This window comes from Seriola dumerili, unplaced genomic scaffold (assembly GCF_002260705.1).
Source record: "Seriola dumerili isolate Sdu_G_001 unplaced genomic scaffold, Sdu_1.0 BDQW01000068.1, whole genome shotgun sequence".
NCBI classification, from domain to species: domain Eukaryota; kingdom Metazoa; phylum Chordata; class Actinopteri; order Carangiformes; family Carangidae; genus Seriola; species Seriola dumerili.
The window spans coordinates 1,722,662-1,736,737 of NW_019174323.1; the positions used below are offsets into that span (position 1 = coordinate 1,722,662).

The 14,076-nt window shown below is 40.2% G+C and overlaps 1 protein-coding gene across 1 annotated transcript; it reads right to left on the reverse strand.

Annotated features, from left to right (window-relative positions):
* Positions 1-924: 924 nt before the first annotated feature.
* On the reverse strand, positions 925-13,753 carry LOC111219576 (mitogen-activated protein kinase kinase kinase 14-like). Its single transcript, XM_022742294.1, has 13 exons — positions 13,728-13,753; positions 12,793-13,651; positions 10,795-10,929; positions 10,554-10,683; positions 10,318-10,446; positions 8,567-8,671; positions 7,323-7,483; positions 7,066-7,216; positions 6,371-6,922; positions 4,566-4,672; positions 4,361-4,481; positions 4,180-4,280; positions 925-1,796 (listed from the first exon to the last, which is right to left on the reverse strand). Exons 1-13 carry the CDS (start codon positions 13,751-13,753, stop codon positions 1,632-1,634), a joined length of 2,742 nt encoding a protein of 913 aa, XP_022598015.1. The 3' UTR covers positions 925-1,631.
* Between the last annotated feature and the right edge of the window lie 323 nt (positions 13,754-14,076).

Consider the following 14,076-nt stretch of genomic DNA (forward strand, 5'->3'; position numbering starts at 1 on the left):
TCTTCCTGGAAATAGTTTGTCACCAACAACAGGGAAAATAGAGAGAAGTTCTGAGAGTGTTACTTGAATTAATTCTTTATTCATTTATTGTTCAGTTTTTATCAGTTACATGCTGAAGTTTATGTTTGTTTATAGACATATTTCACATTTTCTGGTTCAGCTCACCTGTTATCTTCTCAGTAAAGTCTCAAGGTTGTGCTGGGCTGGCATTTGGAAATAACTGGAAGTGTACAAAATAGCCTTATTTTACTTATAATCTGTATTTCTATCTGTCTAAATAACATTTTTTCCAGGCAACTCATTCGGAATTTATTTGGAAACCAACCAGAATTTACAAATCTGAAAAATAAAGCATTATGAACATCCTATATTTCTAACAAAAGTGTCTAAATCATGTGATTTAAATATATGAAAAACGGTTCCACACGTGATACAATCACATAAACCTTCTTTGCAAGGGCAAAGCTTGTTTTTTTTTTTTATCAGTGCTGTAAATGTTTACAACCTGCTACAGGTCTGGTCCTAGTCCATGTATCCAATCTATGATGTGTGTGGTGAAGCACCACTGTCCTGCTATGTAACCTGGAAACTGGAGGAGGCAATGACCAGAAAACAAGCAGAGGCAGCACAGGAGAGCAGCTTCTTTAACCTTGACGGTAATTTTTTATTAAGATATAAAATGTCAGTAACATTCAAGTATCAAAGTGTTGAGGGCTCATGTGGTATCATTAATTGTTTTAAGCAGCTTTGCTCATTCTAAAGAAATGGCAGGTAGCAAACTCTAATATTTATTTATATATGGATCTATTTTTGTATTGCTTTCTGATAAGGCACCATTTATAAAGGCTTTACAAGCTATAATTAATGGCTTTATTAATGGTAAATAAATCATTTATTAATTACAGTAATACCCCATTAATAAGAACAACAAATCCTCCTCCTGTACACCATGACTTTTCTTGTCTTTTTTAGCTCCTAGATCCATTAGCGAGACCTCTCCAGTGCACTGTTTGACCACTGACCCCCTAGAAAAGTGCTGCATAAGTTTGTCACTTACCTGCAACTATAAATAGTAATAAATAAAAATGAATGGTTTTCACAATAATCCATCAAGACTGTGGTTGTAAATGTTAATAGTGAGGCTATAAATGGATTTTGGTCCAGACATCCTGCAGCGCTTCTCCAGAATATAAGTATTTTTTCACAACCTGGCAACCCAAAAGTTGTTCTTCTTAATAAAACATTAATAAATCATTTATTAACCATTAATAAAGCCTTAAAGCTTATAAACCATTTACAAATGATGCCTTAATAGAAAGTGGTACCCTTATGTTTACCTATGCTCTAAGAGCTGTAAGTATATTTAGATCTGCTCGAAATCGGAGTCCTTGTACTTGTGCACACACTTGACCTAATTCTGAGGAATCCATCTCTAAAATAATGCTCTACATTATTCAAGGATAAAAGTCGCTAATCTCACATTTATCACAAAAGCAGCAGTTTTCCAGCTTTTAACCAGTAGATTCCAACATGTACATCTACAAATACAGTCCACATGATTTGAGAACAAACACAACCTAAGTTAGTGCAAACAATACGTACAAAAAAATTAAATAACAAAAATGTTTGTTTCATTCCTGGAGTTCCAGCTTGCCGTCTCTGACCCTCCACCTCCAGCGCTGACATTTGTCAGGAGCGGGAACACAGCGGAGCCATACACCAGACTCTTTGATTTCCTGGTCAAAAGACACCAGCTTCCTGTCCAGGGTTTCCAAAGTAAAGGCCTTCCCCGAGATCTGGATGAGAGATGAGATTTTGTTGAATTTGGAAGTCAGCTATTGTGTAGTTTATTAGTGTACTGTTTGTGTCGTATAGTGTTTTTCTGAGGGTATATCTTGTGTGAATAAAAAATGTAAAAGATGTGCAGCACTGCAAGAAGGCACTGTCAGATTCACAATGTTCTTTACATTTTCATTAAATAGGATATTTCCTGATTTATATCAAAATTTTGCTAATTCATTTTATTCAGGTGCAGTTCTTGTCTGCTTGTGATTTCGTTCTAATTTTGTAGATAGAAAAAGTTACTGTTTCTTGTGTGTATTTGAAGTGTTGATATTTGTAGTTTTAAGAACCAAACACCATCTCAGTGTAGTTTCAAATCTCCTCTCTTCTCTCTGGAGCTCTTGTAACAACAGGTTGGTGAGCCAACCAGAAGAGAGGAGGCTCTGAACCTCTCTTCTGATTGGCTGACTGTTTTCTGAGTGTTCCAATAAAAATATAGCAGATTTCAGGTGAACACTCAGGGAAACCAAATCCTGCAAGGTTGGATGGTGGGTGTGAGTGGGTGGGGCTTGGGGAATGGTTGAGGACAGTGACTGTATAGTTGTGACATCACAAGACTGTGTGCATTTCCCTGTCGACTGAGCACTTTGATACTTTCACAGTATTAATATAGAACCTAGACCTGCTCTATAATCAAAGAAAAACATGGAGATCTACCTTTATACTATATGGACCTTTTTGGGGCCTTAACTCCTCATAAATAGTGAATGAGAGAAAAGTTGAATCAGCCTGTAAGGGTTCACCTCTGAATGGGTGATACATGGATCACGTTTTGTTCCAGAAGTGAGAAAACCTCATTCAAAACCACATTGACAAATAACACAAATTAAAAAAACAACTTTGAAACATAACTTTATCCAATTCCCTGCAGTTTATTACAATTGTCTGGACATGTTATATCACAGTACATTAAATACTTAATTGTCTTTGTACTTGTTTTTTTGTTTTTAGATGTATCTGAAGTTTGTCTCCCTGTATACTGAGTGTTGTATATGAACAGTAAATTCTACCTTGAACCTTGAACTATCTCTGCTGTTAGTGGCCTTTAACTAACACCTTCTCCCACAACCCCTGCCTGTTAAAGTCACCGGCTGCACAGACTGAATAACAGCCGAGTCCTGAGTCATGAAAATGAACATGTGGTGAGGACAGAGAGACGAGAGCTAAAAAGTAAGTGGAATGACAATAGAGGAACGCGTGTGTGTGACACCAAGGAGGGGAAACTGTTACGATGACTAACAATGCTGTCATGGTGGAAAATGATCTTGTGAGTTGTAGTTTTTGTATGTTGACAAATTATTTTGTAGTTTAACTTTTCTAAAAACAGAAAAGATTTAAATGCTGTGGTAGATTCTCATTCATCATTAACTAGTGCAACTGAAGCTAGACAGGAAGTGATGTCTGGACTTTGGCCCTACATGTAAAGTTGGCATTTTGCATATGATGTCATCACAGACTCAGAGTGAGGCCTAAAACATCATTATAAATGATCATGTGACTGTCCTACACGTAGCAGGTTTTATAGCAGTGCTGAATCAGGATTTCTTAAATTGAGGACTTTTTAAAACCACACAGAATGCAGTTTAATAGCTATTTCACCATTGGCCAAAATATGAACGTATGATGGAAACCCAGTCAGGATTATATGGTCTGAAATGATTATTAAATACATTTTTCCCCAGCTGTGTAAAAAATAATTCCTAGAGATATAATTAATTAAATGAATATGACCTGGTCCTGGACAAGCTGCATAAAATGGTTAGATGCACCAATTAAAAATGATTAATTTGTTTAATTGAACTTTTTACTTAAATCATCACCTCTCCATTCTGAGCTAATGATCTTCTTTGTTACGATAGCAACAGCAGTGACAGTGTTTGTTATGGTTTTGACTGAAACTCTGCACAGAAGGATTTAACACACAATCTGTCACAACAATTCCATACAGTTTAAAGGCATTTAGGCTCTGAGGCTCTCTGCTGATTGGCTGACTGTTTTCTGAGTGATCCAATAAAAATACAGCAGATTTCAGGTAAACACTCAGAGAAACCAAATCCTGCAAGGTTGGATGGTGGGTCCAGGTGGGCGGGGCTTGGGGCATGGCTGAGAGCAGTGACTGCTTTGTTGTGACATCACAAAGTTACAGAAGTCCTGACAGCTGGTTTTAAGGCTCAGTTTGTGAATACAGGCTGTGTGCATTTCTCTGTGGACTGAGGCTTTGATACTTTCACAGTATTAATATAGAACCTAGACCTGATCTATAATCACACAACACATGGACATCTACCTTTATACTATATGGACTTTTAAGAAACATGTAATTTCAAAGTAACTTACCTGATCACTGATTCCTATGGCAACATGACCAACTTTGACCTGTCGACGTTCACGGATCCTTAGACACTCGCCCTGGACATTCTCTATCCAGATGTCAACACCTGCGAGTGTCACAGCATCATTAGAAGTAATGATTTGCTAACCAGCAAAATATCTCAGTGACAGATTCCCGACGTCTCACCTTCGAAGCAGTATGAGGAGGGCTGATTGGCTGAGGCCAACCACTCCAAATGTCTGTCCGTCTGGCTGTTGCAGGAGGAAAAGACTCCGGAGCTCAGGTCATCAGATGAATGGTCAGAGTCCTTGAAAAGAAGAAGAAGAATTGTTTTTATTTTAATCCACATGAACACACAGACATATTTGTGTCTGAATCCATATGTGCACACCTTCTCTGAGGCATCTATCTGCGATGTATCTGAGCAGCTGAAGCAGGAGGGGGGGTCATCTCGAGGTTCAGGGGAGGGGGTCTGGATCATGGTGCCAATAGCTACATCTAGTGAGACACAACATATTTCTATTAGTGCAAAAACAGAAGAAATTTTAGTTATGAATTTCTATCTCCAGGTAATAAAGGTAATAAATGGCTGCCTGGGCTTCAGTCTGATGATTCAGCATCTAAAGGTGTCAACATGCTTCAAAAGAATGAGGTGAGAGAGTAAATATGATCTGTATTTCTTTCTTAGGTTCTCTTCTTCACATAAACTACGTTGGTCACTTGCACTGAAAACTACAGAGACATCCAAAAAGACGAAAAGTGAGTGTGACGCAGCCAGCAGAGGGTTCGATCAGAACAAGAAACAAATCCACATACAACCACCGGGACTCAGGAAAGAAAAACAGTTCAGGGAAAAAGAAATGCTAGTAACATGATTTATCTAAAGCCTTAAACACACGTCTCAAGGCTGCATGTAGACAAACCTGTGTGGAATTTGTTCACAGACATTCACCTGACTGTTTTTTTTTTATACTTGTACGTAAAACTTGCAAAACATTTACACTTTCTTCTCTGTTCTGATCTGAGGTCTGCCACATGCATTGTTGAGATTTGGGATCACATAACACCCTTCTCTGTGAGATGTTTACGAGTATCTTCTCAGAAGCATAATTTCAGCTTAACTCAGACTGTTGAACTCTGTCTCCTAGAAATGATAGAGGACTACACAGTTTGCCCAATGTTGTTCAATGTTCAGAGTGCCTGTGTGTCAATCACACGGTAGCCACGCCCTAAAACCTATCCTGCTTTATTGTCTATTTTCTTCTAAATGGGACCATCATTTGAAAAATGAACATCATGTTGTACTGAAGAAGACTTCAAACTAGTGATTGAGATCATAAACTCATTAGAAATACATTTACTGAGGTAATAAATGAAGTAAGAAGTATGGTTATTTTCCCATAGACTTCCACACAATCAGACTTCTTTTTGCAACCAGTGGAGTCGCCCCCTGATGGTCATTCGATAGAATGCAGGTTTAAGACACTTGCATATTGGCTTCACTTTTCAGACCCGGAGTCTACGTCCATTTTTACACAGTCTACGGTTCATGAGGGAGCAATTTCTGAATGATTGAAGTGCTGCATTTATGAGCTGCTCTGGAGTCCCCTGGAGTCACCTGGCAGGCGTACAGACCTCAGGCTAGATGGGTCTTTGGGGATTCAGAAAATACCGTCAGGACTGTCTGGTTTAAAACATCGCCAGTTAATTGTCTTTTACAGAAATGATGGTTACCCCTGGGATGTGACCTGAATGAATGCTGATACATGAGAAGCATAAACTGGGGCAAGATCTTTCTCTAACCTTCACCAAGTACAGTGTAAATCCGTTCAGTAGTTTTTTGCGTAATCCTGTTGACAACATAACCAACTTTTAGAGGTGAAAAACCTCATTTCTAGGACCTAAGGTTGAGCAGGGAGGATGGATCTCTTTGTCGCCTGTATGGACAGGAAGAACAATAACAACCTCTAAACTACTGACCAATAACTCAATGCACATGTGACATGTGAGTGTCATATTAAGACAGGCCTGAAAAAAATCCAAATTTATCAGCAACTCAGAAATATATCTGTAATCCAATCAGAGTTCACTCAGCTGCACTTTATTACAGCATTATCCTAATAAAATCTAGCTGCAGCAAATTAAATAAAAACGATTTTGGAGCCGTCCTTATGGCGAGTTATTTCTCTGACTCACCGTCTCTGAGGTATTCCAGCTCTGGTTCTGATCCCCATGAACTGTCGTTTGTCTGCTGGCCTTTCTGCAGCAAAGGGAAAAGGCCTCTGAGAGCGCGGAGGTACTCTGTGGACACAGAAGACTCCCACTCTTCCTCCTTCTCCTCCTCTTCTTCTTCTTGTCCCTCTTCCTCCCAATCCCCCTCATAGTCCTTGTCACTTTTTGGCCATTTCTCCTGAGTGAATTCCTCCTCTCCCATGTATATGTCGACTTCTGAATCGGAGCCAGTTTCCCAATCTTTTTCATCCCGCAGTGATTTTGGCTGCGAGTCCCAATCCCCAGTTAAAGAATCTGTCTGCACTTCAGAGTCTTGATCTGAGTCTACGTCTTCGCAGTCCACCGCTGTCGTTCTCCAGGGGCTCACCCAGTACATGGTGGGTGCTGAGGCAGCAGCTGATTGTTTGTTTGGGGTGCTCCCCAGGGACAAAGAGCAGGGGGTGTCTTCAGTCTGGTTCTTGCCATGATGCAGAATCTCGCAGGCGGTTTTGACAGACCAGGGACTCAGACCTCCAACTGTGGAGCAAACGTTCACTTGATGATGCAGATGTCAACGCAACAATAGCAGCAGAGCTGCAGTGATGCTTTTCTTATTGAATATTATTGGTTTAACCTTTAACAATGTGTTGCACAAGTACAGTTCAACTACTTAGTTTTACCTGCTCTGAGGGCCTTGGTGGTTTTCCTCCTGAGCTCCTTTGCAGATACTCGTCTGTCGGGGTCCTTCCGGAGTCCGGCCCTGAACACCTTGGCCGTGAAGTTGTTACAGGTGGACGGCACCTCCCACAGAGGCGGAGGCTCGTTGACAATCTGAGAAAAGAGATGAGAAGAAACGTGAGAACGCCTCACTCCAATTTCGTCCAATTCGTGGTGAAAATGATTTTAGAATAAAAGATTGAAGGGAAGATTTTTTTACCTGCAGACACAGCGGATGGGAATAGTACCGTATCCATGGGTGGCAGCCGTTGAGCATGTGCAGTAGCATACAACAGCTGCTCCACACATCTGCCTTGGTGCAGAGCTGATCCCCTCGAGCCACCTCCGGGGCCATGTGGGTCTCTGTGCCCGGGAAGGCAGCTCCTACAGACAAACAGTGAATTCATTAATTGTCATCCCTGCATCGTTGACCTGTTACTGTCCCGTGGCTTTCGTTTCTGTTTGCACGGCTCATACTTCTTTATCCAGCACTTTCCTGGCTCTGCAGGCACAGAGGAATATCATGAAGAGTTTCAGATTGGTTGTGTGTATTACCCATAATCTAAACTCCTTGGTGTGACTGAATGAAGTCGTCCAACTTCCCCCCGTTATGTTTATCTTGTTTGAATAAAATATAAATGCTCAAGTTGCCACCAAAATTTAAACTCAAGAAATGTAACCTCATGTGTGGTGACCTCTGGAGTCAAAATCATTTAAAGTGAGTCTGTGTAACTTTTGAAAGACAAAACAACAACAACTTCCATATGCAAAGATATAAGTAATAACATACAACATTTCTCAATCCAATGCACGCAGGAGTTTCACTGCTGCAGCCTCAATTGGTCTGGTATGACCGGTAGCTTAGCCAAAGTTAGAAAACTTGAAGTAGATATAACTAATATTACTGAGTCAGTTTTTGGACTTTATGACATTATACTTGCGGTTCTGTGTAAGCTATTGGTATAAGTAATGGCAAGATCAAGTTAATGCTTACTACTCAATAATTTTACTAATAAGTTACTACCATTTATAACTGGTAAAATGAGCTGTATAGTAACTCATTAATAAATGGTGATGTGTTTTACACTTAACAAGACTCGTCATTACCTGGTACTTCATTAGTAAGTTTAATGAGTAGTAAGCATTGACTTGATCTTGCCAAATAATGAGCCTGCATCAATGTATGAAAACTGTTAAAACTTGTTTCTAATTGTTTATTTATTATTTATAAAGTGTTAACCAATTTAATAACCAAATTATAAACCATTTATAAATCCTTTATAAGGGTAGTCTTATTGTAAATGTAATAATATATGACAATAATCATGATGATAATTATTATATTTATGTAGTCAGTGTTGTGCTCATTTAAATTTAATGTGATCACTAAATGAATCACTAAATTTCGAGTGGATGATTGTGCGTCTGTCACGGCGCATGGCTGACTCTTCAGAGTCCACTCACCCCTGAAAGCCTTGGTGCTCCATCCGCTGTCATCTAATGTCTCTGAGAGACCAAAGTCACAGAGGAATGTGTCTCTGCAGTCTGCAGACAGCAGCACATTGTCAACTGGAATAAAATCAACACACGGGATTGAGAGAGACAGCTTGTTTTCATTCGGAGCTCATTATGAAACAGTTGACTGAGAAATCAGGAGGCTGTCAGGGGCTGTCAGAGTGACGGGGGCACATGGGAACAAAGCCTCTGCCGGTTTGTCGGTCCAGCTCCTCAACAGTTGTCTCGAGGTAGCACAAGGTAAAAATCTCCAAAAATAAAGCACACACACATTTTCCCACCTCCTCATGAAGATCTGATATGATGAGACTGCTTCATTTGGTGGTTGAGTGAAACTGCTCACAGAGCACAATGGAGGGGCCTAATTTGAGCGAGCCCCCTCCCACTCAATCCTCTCAGAGGGGATTACTGAGGGTTTAGGGGTGAGGTGTCAGTTTAGGATTAGGTACCATCACCGCGGATGCTAGCTGACAGTAGAACCAGCAGCTAGAGGCTTTACTGGGCTTCCTCCCTCTCTGTACGTGCTGCTGATAATATCAAATCTACTATCCCCATACACAAATGTAATATATGTACATACCATAAGTTTCCAAATATGAAATAAATGTACATATAAATGAAACAATATGTAAAAAATTGGAACAATTGACATATATGTCTAGCCCATTCAGATATGTATGTTTATATATGTATGCTTATATTGTAGATATATGTTACATTAATGTATATGCATCCCAAAGCCTGTCAATATATGTTGATATTATAAACAGTAGGGTCCAACAGTCTGAGAATGGGAAAATAGACATTTGCTAAATTAACAAGAATTTAATAAGAAAAACATATATAAGCATTTTTAAATGTATGTTGTTTTAATAAACTTGCAGTAATTAAATATATTATATATATTACATTATATATTGTTACCATATGCAACATGTTATACCATATACAATTTCATCATATATATCTTTAATATATGTACATGTACAAATTTTACTATAGGTTAATATAAACCAAAAGAGGAAAAAGTATTAATAATAATATCACAGTATGAAAATACTAGTAAATTACAGTATTCAGCTATTTATATATCAAAATATTGGGTCATTATTATTAATCCATTAACATGTAAACAGCAATTTATTACTACAGCTGTTTGAGGTGGAGATCATTTTATACTGTTTGGTAACTTAATCAATATCAATTCATTATATTTTATGAATATATTTTATGTGCTCAACATCTATATAGGGCTGTAGCCTTTTTTTATCTTATCTATTTTCCATCATTATTACTATTATTATAATTTAGTGATTGTTATTTAATTTTACTCATTATTGTTTATTTATTGTCATATGTGTTGTATCTGCATACTTCTTGTGTTGTTCCTTTGCTTAAACAAATAATTCAATAAAGAAATGTTTTTAAAAAATTACGTTGTATGTGAAATTTTAGTCTACAAAATAAATGTAGGTGTCAAATAAGTGTAGTGGTGGAGGAAGTGCTCAGATACTTTATTTGAGTAAAAGTAGCAGTACTTAAAAACTTAAAAATACTCCATACAAGTGGAAGTCCTGCATTAGAAATAAATAAATAAAATAAGTACAGTAGTGTTATTAACAAAATGTAGGAACTGGCAAATATATATAAGCCCAGACCCAGCATGTTAATCTAAAACACAAACATGAACATGAACATGCCTTTGACGTCCAGGTGAAGGACCTTTCTGTGGTGCAGGTGTTCTAGCGCCCCCAGTGACTGGTGAAGGTAGTGCAGGGCCAGATCCTCAGGTAGGGAGTTCATCTCTTTCAGGAGTTGGGCCAAACAAGCTGAGGAGGAACATTACAGTTTTGTATTTTATTGGCTGTAACCGTTAAAGTCTTATTATGAAAGAGTTCTAGTTTTATTAATCATTTGTATACTGATGGAAGTGTACCTGGCTTCAAGTCCATGAAGAGCACGACGTTCAACCCCTCCCTCACAGCCCCAAACAGCTCCACAACCCGAGGAGAGTCCAGAGCGCTCCACGTGCTCACCTCCTCACTGCTGAAATGACTCAGTGGAATCTGAGACACAATAACTTTTAACTTAATCATCGTTTCACTGCTCAAGAGCAGGAGGTTGTTTCAAAGGCTTTGGGTGGATTGTGCCGAGTGACTCACTCTTTCTTGGCTTACCCTCTTGGCTGCACATTCGAATCCAGTCCTTTTGTCCCGGACACTGAACACATCACCGTATGAGCCGTTCTGGATGTGGTGAAGGGTGCAGTACTCCTCTCCCTCCCTGTACTGAGAACGACTGGGCTGCAGTTGCTTGAGGGCACAAGGATACACATTGTCAGCATGAACGAGAAACAGGCTGAAGAACAAGGCAGAGCAGTTAAAACGAGAGTCAACACAAAATCAGAAAGGCTGTTTCTCACTGGGCACACCCCGATCCCTCATCGTGTCCAGAGATGTTTACTGCCAGTTGTCCAAGTAAAAATACCCAAGTACGTTGTTAGGGTTGAAACTAACAATGATAAATGTGCAGATTCTTTATCAATTAATTCTTTTGTCTGTGAAATGCCAGAAAATAGTGAAAAATTAATAATAATAATAATAATAATTTACCATGGACCAAGAATATGCAGTTTACTGTCATGTATGACACAGAAAAACATCCTATTTCCACATTTGAAAAGCAGGAAACAGAAAATATTTGGTATTAATTGCTTCGTCTATCTAATAATCAAATAATGGAATCCTCTTTGCAGCTTTAGTAGGCCACATGTATCTAAAGTACAATGCTGAAACACCTGTATTTTTATTTTTTTTAAAGCTTCACTGATAAATATCTTCTTATAAAAAGGCTGATCAATGTGTAATGTGAAAGAGAGGAAGAGGTGAACATAGTGGAGCATTTAGCAGCTGAAGAGCCGGATGATTCCCTCAGGAGCTGGTGGAGACCAAACACAGAGCTAAAAGAGAGGGAACCCTGGGCTCAGATTAATGTTAATGTTGCTCTGTGTTCGCTGGATGAGGAAATAAACAACAACTCATTCACCATAACAAACCTATAAACCTGATAATATGTCAGATGTGGTGTTTGTCATGTTTAGTAGTAAAAAAGTCAACTAATGCAGCTAGTGTTTTATATTTATGCTTCTTTATATTTCTTCGTTATAAAGTAGTGGAGTAAGAAGTTAAATGAAGTTATTAGAGAGTAAATTCTGCTGCCTGCTTTATAAAGTCTGACACGCTCAAGCTTTGACCGACAGGACGTTAACACGTATCAGTTCTCATGTGCGCTCATCTGATATGCTGTGGTTATGAGAGGGGTTTTTATAACCTCTCCTGCTCCAGTCGCACAGGGAGGCAAAAAGATTTGCCATGAGAAGAACGAGCTCTTTCGTGGTGTTTCTTAGGACCTGTTAACACCTGGAATTAACATCTGTCTCAGGTGATCCGATCAAAAACACAGGTGTGAATGCATACGAGACGCACTGAGAACGCATTTGGGATCCGATCGCTCAGACCACACTCGAAGGTCGTCTGGCCCACATGCTTTTAGCGGTGTGATGCAACTGATCGTGCACATGAGAGGTGAAGACTGAGATTGGAAGAAGATGCTCTGCTTTCTCTGCGTGTTTAACCTTGTGCTGCTGCAGTCTGAGAGTATTCAATTCAGACTTGTGCGGAGACCAACTAGGTATGACTGCCATCGTGACCTTTGTCTTAAAAGTGGCCACAGTGCTTTTCAGATAAGAGAGCGGAGCATGGCTGAAAAGGGGCTTAAGAATGAGGACATGTTGGTTTCTGCAGCTTCAATTTTTGCCCAGTTTTGTATTTTCATCTGCCTCTTGTGAGTCTCACAACTTTAAGGGAGTGAGATACTAACTATGCAAACTGACAAAACAGCGTGACAAAACAGTACATGTGTCCCCTGGAAACACTTCCTTTGTGTTGTGAGTATTTGCAGCTCATGTGTTGTCAAATCAATGAAGATGTTTTCTGAATTAGTTTTTTGTCTGTTTGCATGTTTTCTTAAGTAGCAGTGCGTTGAGCTCTCAGGGCCACCGTACTACTGACATAACTGATTGGCCTGCTACCAGTAATGCGACATGTTTGAAGCTTTTAACTCATCAGTGTTCAGTAGAAAGTAGATGTAAACTACTGTAGATGCAAATCTCTTACATGATGAAATAGGACTCCCTCGTTCACAGGAACGTTGTGTTTCCAGTCACTTAGAGTCTGTTTGATCAGATCTTTGAAGAATGGTGAAACAAACGGCTTCGGCATCCGCATCACTTTGCCTCTTAGTTCATCCAAAACTGTGTCAACATCACCCAGGTCATCAACACCAAAGGCGCACTGGGACGTATTCACGGTGTTTTGGGTGAAGGCGGACTCTGAAAGTCCCAGCAGGCTTTGCACACACCCCGTGGAGTCCAAATCCCACTCAGCATGACAGGATGAGGACGTAAAACCAGACACACGCATCAGGTCAAAGGTCGAATTTGACACTCTGGCCTCAACTCGTGTGTCATCCTCTGCACAGTAGGACGAGTCTGAGTCACTTTCATGAGTGCAGATAGATTCAGAGTCCTGGTCCAGACCACAATCAGAGTCTGAGTCCTCCCTGTCATCAGTGCTGGATGTGTCATCTGTCTCTATTGATCTGTATTGGTCCTCTGACACGGACACATCCTCCAGTCCTCTGACACAGTCACATGCATCTGCACAGCTGCAGCCTTTATCGCGTATGTAGGATTGCAGGTCTCCATGGCTACAGGGGCACGAGGCTGAGTCAGTAAACTGAGGAGGAGGCGGGATGATCTCAGCGGATGACATCGTGTCTCCGTCCGCTGACTTCAGCCAATCGATCTCCTGCACCCACAGACCGCGGATGATCGGAGGTTGTTCCCCTTCGTCCTGGCTCTGTCTGGTTCTGGTTTTCCTGCGCTGTTTCCTCTGCAGGTGGTGGAGCGGGAGTTTGGTGGCCACATCCTCGTCCTCCGTGTCACTCACGAAGGCAGATTCCTCACCGAGAGACCTGCAAGTGAGAGGATGCGCAGTATGTTCAGAAGTTGACTGGCCTGCAGAGATCCCTGACCTCAACCCCATCTAACCCCTCAGGGATGAACTGGATGAACATTGTTGCTCCGGTGGCTAAACAGGAGCAAATCCCTGCAGCCAGACTCCAAACTCTGGTCTATCAGAGTGAAGGCTGTTACAGCAGCAGATTAATGCTCATCACCTTTGGATGTAATGTTCAGGTGTCCCCACACTTTATTTAGTTCGAGGCATAGAGAAAGCGATGTGGGTTGTATATTGTGAGGTACCTGTGTTTTTTGAGCAGCTGAGACCTTGAGTAGAGACACTGTGTACAGGTTGGACTGAACTCCTGGAAGTCTTCCCCTGGGACAGGGAAATATGAACAATTAAAATATGCAGAAATACAAGTACATTCAAATGTAG

What these genes read in the sequence shown, in the direction of transcription:
- LOC111219576 (XM_022742294.1), bottom strand. Translation starts at nt 13,753, where the DNA reads ATGTTCATCCAGTTCATCCCTGAGGG. An exon ending in AGGGAGTCCTATTTCATCAT is followed by an intron (nt 10,930 to 12,792) that starts GTAAGAGATTTG and finishes TGTGCCCTCAAG; the next exon opens with CAACTGCAGCCCAGTCGTTC. An exon ending in CACCAAGGCCCTCAGAGCAG is followed by an intron (nt 6,923 to 7,065) that starts GTAAAACTAAGT and finishes TTTGCTCCACAG; the next exon opens with TTGGAGGTCTGAGTCCCTGG.